General features: G+C 51.4%; 1 protein-coding gene across 5 annotated transcripts in view; it reads right to left on the reverse strand.

The window, feature by feature from the left end:
• Nucleotides 1-15438: 15438 nt before the first annotated feature.
• AUTS2 (activator of transcription and developmental regulator AUTS2) overlaps nucleotides 15439-20390 on the reverse strand; it is a 1022984-nt gene continuing 1018032 nt past the window's right edge. For all 5 annotated transcript variants that reach the window (XM_072943080.1, XM_072943079.1, XM_072943078.1 and 2 more), the window contains one exon: nucleotides 15439-18599. In XM_072943080.1, coding sequence (XP_072799181.1) covers nucleotides 17345-18599 — 1255 coding nt within the window. In that variant the 3' untranslated portion in view covers nucleotides 15439-17344. The remainder of the gene's footprint in view (nucleotides 18600-20390) is intronic.

Raw genomic sequence — 20390 nt, forward strand, 5'->3', positions numbered from 1 at the left:
CAGTGACCCCTGGACTGGAGGCTGTGACTGGCTGAGTCGGAGGCTGGGCCTTGTCGCCGGAGGCCAAGCAGAATGTGCCCGCGTGCAAACACCGTGGTGGAGACGGCTCCCATTAAACAGGAGTTAATGATGCTTTGATTGTTGAAATCGCTGCTGAATCTCTGAACAGGAAGGATGGAATGAGCTGTCCACTCACTCAGCCTCCCCGGGGGAAGGGTCGGCTGTCAGGGCTCGGGCCCTGCAGACAGTACTTCCCCTGAGGGGCCTTTTCCCCCTTTGGAGCTTGGGTGCGGAAAGTTGAGCTAATCTTAGCATTCAGCTCCCAGAACTCAAATGCTCTGATGCACGTGCGGGTCCCTCTTCACCCACCCCACCCGCCTCCAGCCTCCACACCAGAAGCACCCGTTCTGATGGGTTTAGCATATCCTTGGGTATACGTACCTGTGTGTGTGTAGTTATGTAAATGGTACGGTGCTGTGTATTCCGTTCGGTTCCTTGTCATGTATCACTGCTGGTTTTGGTCGACTCCTTCCATGCTGAATATTTAACCCCCAGTAGGGGGAGCTGGTCCACCCTGCTCCCTGCTGCCACTAACGACAATATTATGGCTCATTTAAGTCTCATGTCAGAGTTACAATGGTATCACTGGTCAAGGAGTCTCCACCTTAGTTCCATCAAGTCCTACCAAGTCATGTCCCTGAAGTGCTGCATCAGGACACACTCCCACCAGCAGTGGGTCCATGGTGGTCCCGTGCCCACCATCCTCACTGACACTTTGCCTTGTCCACATTTCTAAATTTGCCAGATCTGACTTGGAGAAGTGGTATCGTGGATCCATGTCATAATTTGAGCATCTCTGAATACCGATGACATTGAGCATCAGTTTGCGTTCACATTAGCCACTTGGATTTCTAACTCAGTGGATTTTTATCCTTTGCCCACTTCTCAGATGGACTCCTCGCTGGGCAGTGGTAGTTTGGTTACTTCACAGGAATTTCTTATCTAGAAGAGCTGTTCTCTCCTTGTCGGTGTTGGATGTCACAAACATCTTTTTCCAATCTGTCACCCATCTGTTAATTCTGTCTGTGGGTCCTTTGTTAAGCAGAATTAATGATATGGAATCTTGTATTAGTTAGGGTAGACTTAGCTGTGTAACAAATAGAATCAAACATGTAATCAATGACTTAACACAACAGAAGTTTCTATCTCACATAAGAGCCCGGGATAGTTCCAAGTCAGCAGTGGGAAATAAAAGTTGGGGGTTTCTGCCTCAAAAAGTCATTTGGAGTCTCAGGCCAATGGTAGCCCTGCCACCCTCATTCTAGAGGTTCCATTCCAGTTGTCACAAGGGGATGGCTGGCCCTCCTATGTTTCTGTCTTGTGGTGGCTACTGGGAGGTGAGAAATAGGCCCAAGCAACATTGGAAAGAAAAAGGACAGAGACAAAAACTCCACCCCAAACTAGTCTCTGAGGCTGCCTTTCCCTCACTGTTGGGCCCAGCTACCCTTTGACTCCCAATGCGTTATTTGTTTTTACATGAGATTCTGGGATCTATAAACATCCTTCCTCTGACCCCCCAAGGGCTGGAGGAAGGCAGCTATCTACATTAATACACCATCTTCTTAGGAATCAAAAGATGCATCTTGAGCTTATGTGTCACCAGCAAAGGGAAACAGTGTCCTGTCTGCATGTCTGCCCCTCTAAGAGTCCATCCCTGGATTAGCCTAAACTTCTCTCCCTTTTCCAGCCTCACCACCAACTCACCTTAAGGGTCTGAATCTTGAAATCACTGCATCTCGTAAAAGAGATGAGACCTGGGCAGAGTTTTACTATAACAAACCCTCTGTGTGATACATTGGAGCCGGTGACGCAACCCCACAGGTTTATTTACTGTACACAGGCCTCGGCTGCTCCCGGAAAGCTACACAGAGAAACTTACGTGTATTGATCATTCCCATCGTCTGCCCGCCTTTGAAAAATGCTCAGATGGGCTAGTGCATGTCTCCCCCTGGTGGCGGGAGACCAGCTCCTCTCTCTGGCTGCTTGTCAGTTCCCTCCAGGATGCTTTTAGAGGATCTCTTCTTTGCCCCGGTGACCTCTTGAGTTCTCCCAGCCACAGTGTGCTCTCTGTAACAGCACAGACAGACCCTGCGGTCACCGCACTTCCATCCAGCCACCCAGCAGCCTGGCTTCTGCTCACCAAATAGCTCTACAAATAATAAATGCTGGAGAAGGTATGGAGAAAAGGGAGCCCTCCTAACTGTTGGTGGGAATGTAAACTGGTGCAGCCACTATGGAAAACAGTATGGAGATTCCCTAAAAAAAACTAAAAAAAAAAGTTATCATGTGATCTAGCAATCCCACTCCTGGGCATATATCTGGAAAAGATGAAAACTCTAATGCAAAATGTTCATAGCAGCACTATTTGCAATAATAGCCATATTATGGAAGCAACCTAAGCGTATCGATGAATGGGTAAAGAAGATTGGTATATATGCTGGTATAGATACAATGGAATATTACTCAAACGTAAAAAAGAATGAAATGTCACCATTTGCAACAGCCTGAATGGACTTACAGAGTATCACTCTAAGTGAAATAAAGTCAGATAGAGAAAGACATATACCATACGATTTCACTTATATTTGGAACCTAAAAAGCAGATGAACAAACAACAAAACAGAAAGAGACTCATAGGAACAGAACAACCTGGTGGTTGCCAGAGGGGAAGGGAGATGGACAGGGTGAAATAGGTGAACGGGAGTATGAAATACAAACTTCCAGTTATAAAATGGATGTCACAGGGATGTAATAATACACAGATAAGGAATACAGCTAATGCTGTAATAACTGTGGTGGCAGACGGTATTGATCGTTTCATAATGCACGTGATTGTCAGATCACTATGTTGGATGACCGAAACTAACATAGCACCGTCAGTCAGTTATACTTCAGTAAAGGAAAGAAAGACTATCTCCAAATACAGTCACATTCCGACATACTGGGGGTTAGAATTTCAGCATATGCATTTGAGGGGACACAATTCACCCCATAAAAGGGGGCAGCACCTCACTTTGGAATGTGGCAGTACTTGCCAGCTGGCATCTTATGGCATCAGCCAGAACTGAGATAGAAAGTCCCATTTGGGGGACGATTATAATACACTGAACAAAGAATTGATAGTTAAGTATATTTGGTTGTAATATTTACATGGGTGTTGGATTTTTGAGAAGTATAATATGGTCTGGTTTTTCTGTAGGTGGTAATGGATGCATAACATCCACCCAGGGTCCCCTGGGCTGCGAAGCATGTACTTGTACTGTTTGGGTGCGTGTCTAAGCATCTACCTGCTGCGTAAACAGCCTTGGTCAGAGTTTCTCGTAGCGTGGGTCACGGTGTTCTGTGGGGAAATAATAAAGGCAAATTCACATAAGGAACGCTGCAACTTTATTTCCTTCTCAGAGATTCACCAGAGAGGATACAAATGCACAAAACCACACAATCTGTTATGTGCCTTTCTTTCTACAATTCTTTGCTAAGCTGTCCTTTGCAGAAGCATCAGAGTTAACATTTTGCTTCTGGGGTGGTCCCCTGAGAGTCCAGCCTCGTCTCCATCCCCCTCTCAGGTCAGCACAGGTCACCAAGCTCCCCTGGACGGAGGGCCAGGTGCTGGGAGGGCGGGTGAGGGGGGAGGCTGGGAGCTGGGGCACTGCTGACTCCGTCACTGGCAATACAGGTCCCGGCCCAGATGCACTGGTTTTTAATGATGTGACCAGCTTTTAATGTGCTCCCTCTCTGAGCCCCCATTTTCTTATCTAGAAAATATAGGGATTTGGACCTTGTAACCTACTAACCATAATATTCTAGAATCATAGAAGTAACCCCTATAGAATAAAATAATCCCCATAGAATAAAAGCACTGGCCCCAACCAATGTGAAGTCCCAGTGCAACCTTTGCTTCCAAGGCAGCTCCTATGTGGACGTCTCTGAAAGGGACCTGGATTCTTCTCTGGCCAAGTTGAAATGCTGTTCTCATTTTGAGATCTAGCTTGAGTCCCCTGGGTGAGTTTCTTAAAATCTATTTTTCACATCACCTGTGCAACATAATTTCTGCCCACACTTCCCCTCCCCCGGCTCAAAGCTCAGGGAGCAGGACACAGACACGGGGGAGAAATAATGAAGACTTCATGGCTCTGGCCTTTGCGAAGCAGAGGTGCGAGGAGGGCAGAATTTGGGAGCAGCTGCCTCGGGAATGGCCAGGGAATTGGCCAGAGCTGGAAAAGCCCACGGCCAGGAGGCCTCAGTGCCCGGGGAGGTCAGACAGGGTCCACTGGACAGGACTGAATGGCACCATCTAGAATCTCTCGAGGTTGGAGCTGGGGTCAGGTGCAGATCCTAAGGCCAGGGGCTGAGCCTCTACCGCCACGCCGGAACGGGAGGCTGGTGCCCACCACTGCCAACTGGAGCAGACCAGGGTGCCAAGCGTGCGTTTCTAGACAACGTCACTCCCATTCTGCAGGTGAGGACCCAGCCCTCTCGTGTTGAGAGACCCTGGAAGCTCCCCCTGCCTCCTGCTAGGAGCATCTCCGCCGTCTGAACGCAAACCAACACAGCAACTTGGTTTTCATGTGGATGTTCATAGGAAATTGATGTGTGGTGCTTTCAGGCAGGCTTCAGACTGACCCTTCTTTAAGAAAAATGTGTATGCCAACCACTCAGACTAAGAGCAAGCTGATAAATTAGGGCAGCAGCTCTTCCTGTCAGGAAGGACAGAAGGAAAGGAGGGAGGGTGGGAGGTAAAAGGGAGGGAGCGAAGGACCGCCTCATAGTGCTTGAATGAGAGGGGAATTTCCTACCGAATCAGCCTGATTTGTTACAAGCTAGTCCCAGATGCATCGGCCCTTTCAGAGCTGTGCCAGTTCCTGGGGGGCGCGGGGCGCGTCTGGGAAGAGAGGCAATGGTTTTTCCCACTAGTTTCTGGCGAGGCGGGGTCCCATCCGGACAGGCTTTGGCCTGGAGGCTCACCCAAAGGCCCTGCTGAAATATGTGTTCTCGTGGCGCCCTCTGGTGTCCATCTGTGCAATGACAGGAAGTCTGGGCGGTTCCTCTGGAACTGAGCCTGGCCTCTGGGCACAGTGACCGTCACCTCCACCCCCCAACCCCGGGTGCCTAGGCCACTCTCCCCCTTACCTCCGCAAGCCTGCTGCCTTTCTCAGAGAGTTCTCGGCTCCCGACTGCCATGAGATGAGGATTTAGGGCTGAGGTTCCCTTTCTGAGTTCTGGTTAGGGAGTTTTGCCCGCGGCACATCCCTAGTTACCCACTAGGTCAGGGGCTGTTTTTACCAGGTTATCATCTTTCAAATGATAATCCCAGAATGAAGAACTCGGTAAAGAGCAAACGGTACTGACAATTTACATGCAGGAGCCTCATCCTTAGAGTTTTCGTGTTTCCATCGTGCCCATGCGGAAGCCATGGCTCACAGAACGAGTTACAAGTGAGCTATAATTTGAGCCCAAACCTGGCTCTGTCCCACGTTCCTGAACCACATCGTGTTCACTCCTATTAAATGTTTGTGAAACTGCTGGTGTGGGTTTGTGACATCAGTATTAAGAAGGGTTGTCCCCAAAGAACTGAAAACAGGTATTCAAAGAGATGCTAGTAGCCAAGCATTCACCACAGCACCCTTCACAGTAGCCAAAAGGTAGAAGCAGCCGCCTAAATGCCCACCGACTGCTGAGCGGCACCTCCACACAGGGCCGTGTTAGCCAAAAAAAGAAATGAAGCGCTGACGCACGCTACAATGTAGATAAACCTGGAAAACGTGCAAAGCGGAAGAAGCCAGACACAAAAGATCACCTGCTGTTTGATTCTGTGCGGAGGAAGTGGCCAGGAAAGGCAGATCTGCAGCAGGTTCGCGGTGCCCGGGGCTGCAGGTATTTGGGGAACTGGAGTGTCTGCTTAGAGGGGACGAGGCTTCCTTTTCGGGTGGCAAAACGTTCTGTAATTACATAGACGTGATGGCTGCACAGCGTTGTGAGTGCTCTGAATGCCACTGGATCGCACACTTTAAAATGGTTAATGTATGTTATGTCAGTTTCATCCTAATATGAAAGAAAAATTCTTGTTTAAAAAGAGAATGAAAGAAGAGGGGTTTCACTTATCTCTTCAGACCTTTCTTTTTTCTGAGTTTATTTATTTATTCACTCAGTCATTTTTTGGTGGGGGGAGGTAATTAGGTTTCCTTATTTATTCACTATTAGAGGAGGCGCTGGGGATTGAACCCAGGACCTCGTGCATGCTAAGCATGTGCTCCACCACTTGAGCCTCCCCCTCCCCCTTCTCTTTAGAACTTTCGAGAGTTTCACAATCTGTTGCCTCATTTTGTCTAATTTGCTGTTTTTATTGTTACGTATCTGATAGATTGGTGGCATTTCCTGACCTTGGTGTAGTGGCCTTCTGTAGGAGACATCCTGTGTGTTCCAGCTGCGTGCTCCCCTCATTACCAGTGCTGTATATGCTCTAGGGGTGCCCCTATGGGGTGGCCTGCGTCCTTCTGTTGCGGCGGGCTGACTGCTGTGGATGGTCTGGTGGGCTTGGATGGCCCTGTCTTTGGTTGGATGCCCGGCCCCGTCTTCGGTTGGATGCCCGGCCCTGTCTTGTGCAGAGGCTGCCAGCCACTCACTGGCAGGGCTGGGTCCCGAGGCAGCTGGCCGCAGGACTCCTGGGGCTCCTGGGGCTAGTACTGGCTCATGGTGGGTGGAGTCAGGGTCCGGGAGACCCCAAGGCTGCCTCCCACCCACTGGTGGCTAGTGCCGGTCTGTTGGTGAACAGAGCTGTGTCCTGGGGTCTAGTTTCAGGGCACAGGGGTCCCAGAGCTGATGTCAGACCCCTGGTTGGTGGAACCAGGGCCCTGCTGGTCCAGGACAGGACCTGGCCTGCTGGAGGGTGCGGGTCTGTGGTTGTCCTATAGCTGGTGTTGGCCTGCTGGCGAGTGAGGCTGGTCTGAGGCTAAAGCAGGCTCCCTGGAGGGCAGGGCTGGGGGCCAGAGGGTTCTGGGGCCGGTGTCTGCACACTGGTGGCGGGGGGCTAGGTCGCAGGGTCTCTGGCTGGAATGCCTGGGGGCCCAGTTCCAGTGCCTGCTCATTGGTTTGTGGGGCTGGGTCCCGGGCTCTCTGGTGGGCAGGGCTGTGTCCAGGGGCGGCTGTGGGCTCAGGGGGTTTTATGGCAGCCTGTTGGCTGGTGGAGGGGCTGGGTCCACACCCAGGTAGCTGCGTGGCCTAGGCGTCCCAGCGCTGGCGCCTGCAGGCTGTGGGCCTGGCCGGGGCTGGGTGCCGAGGCTGATGCGCTGGACCAGGGCCACGTGGTAAAAGGAGTCCCCAGAGAGGCTGCTGCCAGAGTCGTGCCCACGTGTCCAGGAGACTCTCCCAGATCAGCAGGTAGGTCTGCCTCAGGCTCCTTTCAAATTTCAGCTTCTGGCCTGGGCCCCAGAGTGTATGAGACTTTGTGTGTGCCCCTTAAAAGTGCAGTCTGTTTCCCCAGCCCGCAAGGTCTCCTGACGGTTAGCCTCGCTGGCCTTCAAAGCCACACGCTCTGCAGGTTTACTTTCCCAGGACTCCCCGGGCTGCAGGGCCTGATGTGGGGCTCAGACCCCTTGCTCCCTGGGGAGGCAGGCCCTCTGCACCTATAATTATTCTCCGGTCTGTGGGTCTCCCCCCTGGGCTGCGGGACTTGACATCACGACTCTGCCCCTCCTACGCCTCTCGTTGGCCCCTTTTTTATATCTTTTGTTGTAGAACTTTTCTGGAAGGTTCTGGTCTTTTTCACTGATGATTGTTCTGGAAGTGGTTGTGATTTCGGTGGGCTTGTGAGAAGAGGTGAGCCCAGGGTCTTGCTGCCCCGTCATCTTGGCCGATCTCCTGACCGACAGGTTATTTAAAAGTGTAATCTTCATTTCCAGATCCTTGGGATTTTTCTGATTATTTAAAAAATATGACTAACTTAGATGTCTTGCTGTCACAGAACGTATTCTGTAGGTTTTCAGTCCTTTGAGATGTGTAGGTATTTGCTTGGTGGCCCAAATTAGAACCAGCTTAGATTTCCTTTCTGCAGGTGAGTGGTTGGACAGACAGTGGTACTTACCGGTCAGGTGGCTGAGTCCACTTAGGCTGCCAGAATGAAATGCCACAGGCAGGCGACTTAAACAACAGAAACGTGTTTTCTCAGAGTTCTGGAGGCCAGAAGTTCCAAGATCAGGTTCTGGCAGGGGTTGGTTTCTGGTGGGAGCTCTCCTCTTGACTCACTGAGTCCTCCTTCACATGGAAAAGGGAGAGATTTTCTTCGTGTCTCTCCTTGTTTATTAAGACTATGCCAACTGGCTCTACCAGATCAGAACTCTACCCGTGTGACCTCATTTGAGTTTAATTACCTCTGGAAGGCTCTGTCTCCAATACGGTCACATGGGCAGTTAGGGCTGCAGGATCTGAATTGGAGGGGAACACGGCTCTGTGGAATACTACTCAGTAATGAAAAAGGAAAGAACTATGAACTGTTGTTACACATGACAACTTGGATAAATCTCCAGGGAATGGTACTGAGTGAAAAAAGCCAATCACCAAAGAGCTTCATCCTGTATAATTTCATTTATAGAACATTTTTGAGATGACAAAATGTTGGAAATGGAGGGCAGAGTAGTGGTTGCCAGGGATGAGGACTGGAGAGGGGGCCACACAAAGGACCCTTGTGGCGTTGGAGCTGTCCATCGTCTCTACTTCGGTGGTGGACACATGAATCTCTACCTGTGACAGCATCGTAAAGAGCTTAAAACACGCCCCTAAATGAGTGTAACTGACACGGGGAAATGTAAATAAGACTGGTGGATGGCATCCAGTGTGAGTCTCCTGCATGGGGTGTTGCACTACGGTCTTGCACAATGTTACCACGGTGGGAAACTGGGCGGTGAATATATGGGATCTCTTTAAATTCTTTCTCACGACGACATCTAAACTACAACGATCTCACTAAACATTTCAATTTAAAGAATGTGCGATGTTTAGTTTGCAAATTGTGAGGGGATCACGCTTGAAAGAATTCTTCTTTCACACTTTCCCAGTTTTTAAAAATTAAGCAAATATTCTCTGAATATTTCCCCGACCCCCCCAGTGTTTTTTTCTTTCGTGAGGTCTGTTTCTGCAGTGTTGACTGAGCTCATTCTCAGTCATCTAGAGCAAGGATTAGCCAGCTGTGGCCCAGGGGTGGGGTGCCCAGCGCTGTATTTAAGCAAGGCTGGGGTTTGTCCAGTGTGGTCTGTGGTTCCACAGAGAAACAGAGGGCAGGCATGGTGGGGTGTATGTAGAGGTGACTATAATCATTCACTAACAGGGGGAGGAGGGAAGTGAGAAAGAAGGAAATGGGGGGACAGTGTGTAGAGGCTGCATCCAAGGATTGTGGGAGGAGGTTCTGCAGGGAATGAACAGCAAGCCTGGGGTTAGGATGTGCTGCATTTGAAATGAGATCCGGGAGGAGCTGAGTTGTTGATGGTGCCAGACAGAGCCTGGGCATGACCATGGGGGTGAGAATCAGATGGCAGTGTTGTTGTAAGGAGTAGCAGTGAGCAGGGGGACACCGAGGCCTGAGTGGGGAGTGGTGGGCAGGAAATTGCACCTAGGAGTTGGGGGATTTGGGGAGCGGGGAGGGAGAAGGATCAGAGAGCCATGAGGGGGTAATGAGAAGGATGTTTCTGGTTTTAGAGCTCAGCAGGGGGGCGGTGTTCAGGGGGGCGTTCCTCAGGGGGCGTGTCCTTGGGGGGAACAGATGGTGAAGGGAGGTCTGGAGAACATAGATGGAACAGGGAGTTTGTGTTAACAACTGGCCAGAGGGCCAGGGAGGGTTTCTAGAACACGAGGAGAATGTGAGTGGAGTGGAGCTAATGGGATGCTGAGGGCCGGCAGGCTGAGATAGCAACGGAAGCAGGTAGAACTAGCGCTGAGGGCCGAGGCAGAGGGCGGTCCTGCCGCTGAGAGCAGGTGGGCTGGGAGACTCGGGGGAGCAGAGCTTGGGGCTGCCTCCTGACTGATCCCTGCAGGTGTAGGCAGGGGCCGGGACTGGGGACAAACACGTGGGTGCCTCTTGGCGACAGAAGCCTGCAGAAGGGGCCCTGCAGGCGCACCCAGGTGTCAGGAAGGCCATATGGGAGCCTCCTTTGCCCTCCGGAGGGTGAATGGAGGCTGCAGGGTTTAGATGCTGCTCTGTCTCGAGTTCCAGGATGTGTACGTGGGGCTGAAGCTGGAGGTAGATGCTCAACAGAAAGTGAGAGGAATTTGGACTTGGCTCGTGGAGACCCTGGGAATTTCGTTTATTAGTAGAATCTCCCTGAGACTTGATTTACAGAAACGTTAGCAGTTCCCAGTTGCTCACAGGATGAGGTCCAAAGTCCTAGTACCGAGCCCCCAAAGGCCTTTTTGAACCTGGCTTTTGGGGCTTCTTCCTGTGACTCCTCCTTCCCCAAGGTCTCTTGAGCATTAGCTGCACTTTGCTGTTACCTTGGCATTCCTTCCTTGAATAGCAAATAAAATCCTACCCAGCCATGTAAACATAACCTGTTTGATTAGGGAGATTAGAAATCAGCTGGTGAAGTCCAGTCTCCTGCCTTCTTCCCGTGTTCGAGGTGAAGAAGCTGAGGCACGTCTAGAGACAGTGACTTGCAGCTCAGACCCATCCCATCGCAGGGCCGTTTGCTCACGTGCCCACCCGCGGGGTCCTGAAGGAACTCGGAGGCGCCACCACCTGGCCCTTAGCAGGACTGCAGGGGAGGCGAAAAGGAGAGAGGCGTCTCCCACTGGCTCAGGACTCTGCGGAGAGGCCGCGTTTTACAGGCCTCCCAGAGCTGAAGGGAGTTTGGGGAAACCCAGGAGCACAGAAAAACCAGGCTGGAAACAAACCTGGCTGAAACGGAGGCCTTCATCTTATTGACTCAACAGTATCCTTAAAAACGCCTTCCTGAGCCTCAGAGGCTCTCACGCCACCCTCTTCACATTTTGTAGCTGTTGTCCCTGTCTGTGATTGTCTCGGCTAACTTGTCACTCGACTGTCTTCCCCTTGGACGGAAGCCCAGCGGGGGTGGGAGGGGCTCCTGCTGTAGCCCGAGCACCTGGCACCAGCCTGGCCAATGGGACACCCTTCACGTTTGTCAAATAGGTGAATATGCATTTATTCCACACCCACCAATAGGTCCAGGACTTTTGCTGCTGTGAGGGGTGTGTGAACCACGGCAGGCGGCATCCTTCGTTGCATTATTACAGGCCCACTGGCGTGAAGCGCTGTCTGGATGGGTGAAAATTCCAAATAACAGAGGAATGCTGGCTTTTTGCTTTCAAGGACTCTCGGTTTATTGGAACTTTAGTCCTACTTTAATAATTAGGTATGAGAATACTTTGTTTTCAAGAACCCTTGTGTTAAATATTTGCACATGTCTGCAGTCACAAACCGCCCATTGACATCTGCCCAACATGGACAGACACTGTGGCAGGTGGGGTGTGGGGCTCTGGGAGTGACGTGCTGCAGGCAGCTCAGGGCATGTGGTCCCGTGGGAAATGCAGGGTCAGCGGGGTCATGACTTCTGGTCTGCCTACAGAAAACTTCTGTAGTCCAAGATCATTCTGGAGCAAATATGGTATCTTGTGGGCTGCTTTGGACCACACAAGCCACTAATGAAAAAAACAAAAATCTTAGATATATAGACCTGGATTAATCATAATCTTTGATTCATGACATAATCTCATCACTGAGCCATGCACGGTACTCTTGTTTCATTCATTCATTCATTCCAGGCCCCCAGTTTGAAGCCTCTGGAAAATACATGGTGCCAATTACAAGTCAGTGTTAATGGGTAAACCGTGTCCCTGCAGTTGCTGTGTAAGGGCCTAACTCAGCCAGCCTTTCCTGGGTGGGAACGTGGTTCCGCTGCAGGCCCTTGGGGGAGACAGCCCAGGTGTGTATCCAGGTTATGCGCTTGAACCTGGGCAAAATATCCCACCTCTCTGGGCCTCGTTTTTCTCACTGTCCAGTTGGGGTTATTCCTTGTAAGGCTGTTGAAAACGTTAAGGGAGCTAGTCTGTGTCAGAAGCACTTAGAGGAGTACAAGCGAAAAGCACTCATTTACTGGCTGCTGTCAGTACTGCTAAGGGGGGGCGGACCTCTCTGGCCATTTCTTACTGTTAGGGGTGCAGGAGTTCGTGATGACACGCTAGTGCCAGTCAGGACAGGCCTGGAAACAGAATGTCTTTCTGGCTTCAACAAGGTTACAACCTCTGTGACTCAGTAGGATCCTAGGTCAGGCTATAAAAAGTCCAAGACAAGGGGAAGTCAGGGGAGACTTCCTGGAGGTGAAGACCTTTGAGGTGAGTCTTAGTTTGCCAGATGGAAAAGAGACAGCAGAGGGAACAGAGACACAGAGGTGTGAGTGCCCAGCGAGCACGGGGCAGGCTCACGGAGGTGAGGCTCCCAGGTCCCCGGGCACTAGAGGTGCAGGACTTTGAAGGACAGGTGAGAATCTGGGCTCCATTCTGACGTCCTCTTTAAGGGATGGTTTTGGAACCTGGGAGACATGTGAGCAGGAGTGGCAGCAGCGTGGAGGGTGGGAGTAGGGGTGTCCAGGTGAGAGGATGGGGTGGCAGTCACGGGGCAACAGCAGAAAACAGCCTCGCTCTTCGGCCCAGGTGACTCTCACCCTGCTTCGTAATCTTCCTTCTGTGACACTACTTTCAAGCTAGGGACTGTGACTCATGATTCCAAAGGCCTGAGATGAAGTAGTGGGTGTGACCAGTATTTAAAAAAATGAGTAAAAAGAGAAGAGAATTTTTAAAAAATCAGGGTTCATTGCACGTATCAGGGGCCTTGCTTCATCAAACGTGTTTCAGGTGTGTGCACACCTGCGTTGCGGGTCAGAGTCAGAAAAACTTGTGAGACAGGACTCTCTGCAGCCTCCTGGTTCCGGAACCAGCCCAGGAGTGGCCGCACCCACCTGGCACAGGCCTTGTCCGAGGCACATGTCATTCAGACCCTGCCCTGAGGGGCCCCGTGGAACCCCGGAACAGGAAGGGCTGAGTGGAGGGTTGGGGAGGGGAGGCCAGGGAGCTTGAAGGGCCTTAAGTATCAGCCGACAAGTTCTAGTTACAGCTGATGAAACTGAGGACCTGCCTGGGACACGGGCCTCGAAGGCTTCGGGCCGGTGCTCTTTCTGGCCGTGTTGAGTCACCAGATACAGGCTCAGAGGTCTCTCTAGCTCGCCAACATCGGGGGGCCAGTAAACGCCTTGGGTAAGACGGTGGCTGGGGCCTCGGCTGTGCCAGCTCCCCGCGTGCTCCCTCCAGACCCTGCCCTAGGTCCCGCCACCCCCGCAGCAAGTGAGAAACGCCAAGGCCTGGGAGTTAGAAACCCTTCAGCAAAGAATCCTCAGGACGTGTTATTGGAACTGAGTTGGTAAAAAGGAAGTCAGCTTCCCTTTTGTGTGGGCTGCTCTCTGCTTATACTTCCATTGGCCCTGGGACTGCGCGCACCGGAACTAGCCCGCGGACGTGTTGGGCTTGTGACTTGCCTGTCTTTAGGTCTTGTTATATCCAGATGGCCTCATTTCACACATTAAGAAACAGTTCCGGAGAAGTCCTGTGATTTGCTCAAGGTCACTGAGAAGGCAAGGCACTGGGAAGGGGGTTGGTGGCCGTGGCTGCTGGCCCTCTGCCTGTGGTCCCCGCCCCATCCCAGGCTGTTGGCGGTTCCGATGTGAGATGCTCTACGCTCGCTTTGTCCCTGAGATAGTGCCCGAGGAAGACCTGAGTCTCATAGTATGGAATCGTCTTTGAGGATATTACTTTCTAGCTGATAAATGACCCTGTTCTCTGGAAAGGAAACTTTCCATGTCTAAGAAATTGCTCAGAAATTTGTAGGGGAAAAAAAGACGGCAAAGTTTAAAAAAATAACACATGGAAAAGCCCATGCCACTCTTGTGATCTTCTTTCCTTCAACTGATTTAATGGCACCGAGGCCAAGTCTGCTCTTCAGTATGGACCCAAACACCCACGAGAGGGTCTTGGGCACCCGCAGCGGCAGGGCTAATCGCAGCTACACCAACCATCACATTTCCCCGCATGCACCTTGACTGAGGCAGAAGGCTCGACAGCACACGTAGTTGTGAATATCCATCCCAAATGGTAATTATTGCATCATTATGTGCGCCCTTTCACTTGTCATGTACCATTAGAAGGTAACAAGATCATTGTCAGTCAGAGATTGCGGAGATAATTAGAGCATCTATAGGATAGCAGGAAATCAAATTGGTGCTGGTGCCCATTGATGCCGGGGAGCAGAACGTAATTAGAGGGGAAATATGCAAAGGTTGAGAGGAAGGAAGCCCCGGGGACTCAGTGCCGTGACTCATTTGAGAGCGACTTCCCCGGCTGACACTGCAGATGGCAACATGGACAGAGGGGTGGTCTGCCAGAAGCCACAAGTCGAGGAGCCACGGATGGTGTTTGGAAGGCCCCCGGAATTGCCTGATTGGGGAAGAACATGGTGTTCATCATGTTTGCCAACCTAGTTTTCCTTCAACTTATTCTCTCCAGCCTGGGGGCCACGTATCGGCCTAAAAGCAGGGCCGAGTGAAGTGGGCCTTCATTCCAACCCAGCGTCAGCTTCCCCAACCCGGTGCCCCTCCCCCATCCCAACACCCCGGCACAGCTGCAGGTGTCTGTGGCCCAGAGCCCCCCATTTCTGTTTGCTTCCACATCCAGTTCTCCCACAGCAGCCCCCCGCATCCTGCTAAGCTGGGCTGCTTTTGTTCCCCAACAGTTAAGATACAGACACCAATCCAAACAATCTCATCCAAATGGCAACGTCATCATGTTGACACCAGAAAATGGAACAATTTTTACATCTTGAAAAAAACAAACAGGTTTTAGAGGACGAGGGAGAAGTCTGTAAGCTGATGAGGGTTATGCCATGGAATTCAACGAGACATAGGCAAAGGAGAGACAGGAACAGATTACCTGAAAGGGCTGTTGACTGCATCCACCAGCTGTGTCAGAGGCCCTCAGTCAGATCCGTCACTGCCGCAGACAAAGCACGTGCCGAGGGCGGGGGAGGCCCGAGACACAGGGCGCTGCCTAACTCCGCCCGCACATGTATCGTCTGCGAAATCCAAGAGTACCTTCCCGGGACTTACAGGATTTTAGTTGAGAACATACCAAAAAAAAAAAATCCACACCTGCTTGTGCAGATCACAAATGTTTACAGAGACTAACTGGCAGGCTGGGGAGGGGGCCAGCCTCTTGTCCTCACACAGGCTGGGCTTGAGGCGTTCCTCTTCCAGAGCCCGGTCTGCAGGTGTGGCTTCTTCCCTAGGGTAACGATGGTCGGTCGTCTCACACAAACAAGCGGCTGGAAGCTTAGTTCACATTTTTTAATAACATGGCACAGTTTACATAACACAAGAAGGCTCCGCCGATGAGAACATGCTGAAGACTCAAGTCGGTTCACGTTTCTTTTCACATAGGATCTAGAAAGGACTTTATTACATACAGGAGAAACAGCAAAAAGGTCTGTATAGAACAATCTCTTTACAATACTGAAAGCTACCACTACAGTTCCAGTGTACATATTCCTTGGATTTTTTTTTTCCTTTTTAGTTGTCTTAAAAAAAAAAAAACAAAAACACTGCACAACATCTGGAATTCACAAAATCTGAAGCTCACAACTAAACCTTCAGTTGACTACTAAAATAGATCTCTCTGCTTATTAGAAACAATGGTCTGTAGTTAACTTTTTTTTTTGCAAAAACAGGATAACAATGTCAGATAGCACTTTAATATACTAGAAGACCAAATGGAACTAATTTTATTTCATACATATATTTTACAGTCCAGTAGACAAGATATATTGTATTTCTCTGCTAGTAAAGTCATATTCTCTCCAAATATGTAGACAAGAGGCTTCATGTATTATAAAAGTATCATGAAGAGACATTAAGATTGATGCAAACTCAAAAACACACCGCACACACAAGACCGTGTCTCTGCCACCTTTCACCCTTGGTAACTCTCCCTGGCCCCCCAAGGTTGACCTGTTTCAGCTACTCCCAGATTCGATTACCGCCTGGAATACGATGAGTCACACTAGGAAATGTGCACCTTGACTTCGTCAGCTATTGAATACAGTGAAAACATATCCATCATCTGAGAAAACGCGAAGCTTTCTTTCAGGATCTGTTTGGGTGTAATTGAATCTCATTACAAAACGAGGAGGTGTGTACAGACAGGAAACAGGACACACTGAAAAAAACGCATGGTTCCCACATGAGGTGTGTGTGCAGTCACGTGACTGAGGGTGACGAGATGCTGGCCACCTGTTTGTGTCCCCTGATCCTGGCATCTGACCACTCCCATCCTCCCTGGCACTGGTTGTTCACGTCCTCGGTTACCTTTCCGGGGCTGCACTCTCCCCCCACCGCCAAAGGCCCACAAGCAGCAACTTCAGAAGCGAAGTTTCAGCCTGGGGTCTGATTTGCAAAATCGGGTGTTTCTCCGTTTGAAAAACAAGCAAGGAAAACAGAGTCATATCACGTAAGCGCTTGTTCAGGGAAAATATGACCTTAAGTATGTTGTAAATGGACTTGAAAAGGCTCCTTTGAGTTAGGCGGGCTTTTGTGAAAAGCCCTAACATTCATTGCATAGTTGAAGGGTTTAGCTGTCTAGAACAATACATGGGAACACAGCAGACTGTGCTCACTGGTATTAAGTCTGCAAATAGCACATTTTAAGAAGTATTAATGTATTATGTTACTTAATCTTTATCTATTTACATCTGTACAAAGTAAAGCTTTCATCTTACCCTTTTGCATATATGAACCATTAGCTCATGAAGCAATCTTTTTTTTTCTTTTCTTTTTTTTTTTTTTACATAACTATGTACATGACCTTTCCTTCTCGTCTGAAAGAGCTCTGCACGGTGGATTGTGTGGACTGTTTGATTTTTCACCCCGATCATCACCACACTGGTGAGTGTTACCCTCTTTACTGTTTTGGTTCAAATCAAAAAGTTTTATACAGGAAACCAAAAGAGTGGGGAAGACATGGGAACATAGGACTTGGCTAAAAGATCTGAAAAATTTCAACAGAGCATATACAAAACATTTCAAAATCTGCACTGAGTCTATACATTTTTACAAGGGGAAGGGCCGGGGCGCCCCGCCCCCCCAGTCTGCGCTCGGGGCGCTGGCGGCCCTCGCGCTCGCTCTTTCCGGAGTCCGGCGCTGTGCGGCCGCGGGCCCTCTCCTCCCTGTGTCCTGTCCTCTCCTTACCGAGCTTCGATATCCTTCAGAGTGTGGGAGGGAGGCCGCTCCCTGACCTCCGCGGACAGAGGGGTAGTCCTCCTGGGGGAAACGGGGCGGCCCCCCAGCGTGGAGATGAGCGGGGGAGGCGCGCTGAGTGCCGCCGTCGGGGGGGTCTTGTTGAGGAGTCCGTTCTGGGGGCCCGCGGTGGGGCTGATGCGGGGGTAGTGCATGCTGGGGAGCCCCGGCGTGAGGAGGCCGGGGTGGGGCAGGTGTCCGTCCAGGGAGGCGGGGTGCACGGGGTGGAGCCGCGGGTGCTCGTAGTCCTCTCTGAGCATGTGCAGGCGCTCCCGCTCGTCCAGGTGGCCCCCACGCTCGTGCTCCCGCCGCGGGTCCACGGACAGGGGGTGGTGGTGGTGGTGGTGGTGGTGGTTGTAGTCGTGGGGCTCCCGGTCCCTGAAGGAGCGCTCAGCTTCGTACAGCCGGGGTGTCGAGAGCCGGTGCAGAGGGTCGTTCCTCAGCAGGAAGTCCCTGCCCAGCGGGTCTCTCCGGTGAATGTCAAGCTCTCGGTAGGGGTCCCTCAAGGGGTCGCGAATGGGGTCCCAGTGGAAAGACGGGTATGGGAAGCGCTCTCCGCCCGGGATGGGGCTGATGCCCATGAAAGGTGTCATCATGCGAGTCCTGTCCAGGCTGCTGATGCTGTTCATGGGGTGGATCCCCGTCACCCCCACGGTCATGGGCATGGAGGCCAAGGGCCCCGGGTGCACGCTGGCCGAGGAGCTGGGTGGTGGTGGCTCTGAGGACCGGTGGGTCTGCGGGGCCTCAGGGGGCAGGTCATGGTCTTCCTTGCGCTCCTCCTTCACCTTGACCTCCGCGCTCTTCTTGGGGTTCTCGTAGGCCGGCTCGCCCTTGCGCGGCTCTGCCTCGCGGCTGGCGGCGCTGCTGGGCCTGGCCCCGTCCACGGTGGGCGCCCGCGCGTAGGGCGACGGCCCCCGGGCCAGCTGCTTGGCCTCCTCGCCCGCGGCGCGCCCCTCGTGGCCGTGGCCGTGGCCGTCCTTCTCAGGCAGGGCGCCCTCCTTCGCCTTGTGTTCGTCGGCGCCCGGGTCCTTGCGAGATTCCGAGTGGTCTCGCTCCCTCTCTTTGGATTTGTCTTTGTCGCGCGCCTCAGTGTTCAAATGACCCCTGATCTGTTCGGTTGAGCTGCGGTTGTGGCCCAGGGTGCTCACCGGGAGGACGGGTGCTGGTGAAGGGTGGCTGGAGTGTCTCTTCTCGACGCCTTCCCTGGGGAGGAGACAGGGACACAAGGAGGCGCGTGAAACCGGCTGCCGGCCAGGCGGGGGCTGCCGATGAGATGGCGTGTGAAGAGGCCAGGCTCGGGCTAGGTCACCAAGGCAGCCAGACGTGCCCTCCTGGGGCCCGACCAGCCACCCCGACCTGACTCACCCCGATGTCGGAGGAAGCTCTGGGGGGTGGGGGAGAAGTGCTGGGGATGAGGGTGAGCGGGGGAGGGGGGGTCTAGGGGGAAAGAACACTGCATGTAAGAGGCACGCGCCTGAATCAAGACCAGGGAGGAAGAGCTCTCTGAAATGACCAGCGTGGTCAGGAAGGTGGCGATGGGGCCACACGCTTGTCTGCCTAGCTTCTCAGGTTCTCTGCGTGTCAAACATAAATGCAGCCTTCCGTCCACCCTTGCAGTGCAGAGCCAGCGAGAGGAAGAGTTTGACGTGTCTCACTCTCCTGACGTCAGGACAGAGGGCAGGTTTCAGAGTAAAGGTGGCAGATACAGGGCAACCTCCAAGATGCAGCGCTGAGGGGTTGAAGGGAAACCGCAAATTCAGGACTTCAGGGTTGCAGAAAGCACTTTTGTGTGAGGAAGGCCAAGAAAGCCAAAATCTGATGAGAAGACAGTGGAGAGCCAGCAGGAAGAGCAGGGCCACAGACACAAAACTTCAGGGGAACAGTTCCCCAGATGGAAATGGGAAAGAATTTGAGAGGCCCCATCCTGGGTGAGGGCTGAAGCGTACGGGGCATAAAACGCGAGGCAGCAGAGGACAATAAGGTAAAGGTGGAGAGGTGAGACGCAGGCTGCCGGGTGGGCACAGGAGGAGACGGGGCCCAGGGAGAGCATTAAGATGGTTTCCCCTATAAGTAAGTTTTGCTTCTAGCCAACGTGCCAAAGCTAAGAAGAAGAGCATTTTTAAAGGGAAGAATAGAGAAGGTATTTTATCATTGACTTTCATCCAAAAGGACATTTTGATGCCATCAAGAAAAATGGGGAAAGGTTTGCACCATAGCCCGCCTTCTCTTCACTGACAGGCCGTCCAGAGAGCTCCTGGTCTCAGGGGTGCCCACTCCAGGTGCACCTCACTCTGGCGGTTTACAGCTCAGAGCTGAATGTTATAATCGGTCCTCCCGTTGGTTAAGAGATTTTTTTATTATATTGTCCTGAAGGGAAAAATGCCTTTCCTTTTCTGAGAAATCAGCTAGCATGATGATCTATGCTGGATCAACGCTGCACTTAGAGCCTGCAAAGTCCAATTCTTTTAAATCACTAGGACACACATACACACACACACACAGTACAAACGGTAAAGGGAAACTAAAGATTTGGATCGTATTTGAGACTTAAGTACCAAAAGGAAAGTGTCACCAGGTATTTTCTGTCAAGCACATCTTGTGTGTTCCTTGCTAGTTCATTCAAAATGAAAACAGCCTGAAGAAAGGGGTAATAAAGAGGGTGCACTTCATCAAGAATGCAATGACATCCTTCAGAAAAAATAACTCCAAGACATTTTTCTCTTGAAGGCTACTTCCTTTTTAGGTAGGGGTCACCACATATAGAGATAAAAATGGTTAGTAAAGTTTATTACCCACTGGCTCAACAAAACCCAGACCCAAACTGCTTGGTGACGTTTCTCTAAAGCAGAGTGAGCAAAATGTTACCCGTCATCTGGGAGCCCAGGATTTGAGTTTGAACAAAATTGAGAAAAATATGATGAGACAATGCAAACATGACTTTCTAACAGAAAACAAAAAGAAAAGAGAGAGGAAGAGGGCGAAAAAACCTATGGA

This window comes from Vicugna pacos, chromosome 18 (genome assembly GCF_048564905.1).
Source record: "Vicugna pacos chromosome 18, VicPac4, whole genome shotgun sequence".
In the NCBI taxonomy this organism is placed as follows: Eukaryota; Metazoa; Chordata; class Mammalia; order Artiodactyla; family Camelidae; genus Vicugna; species Vicugna pacos.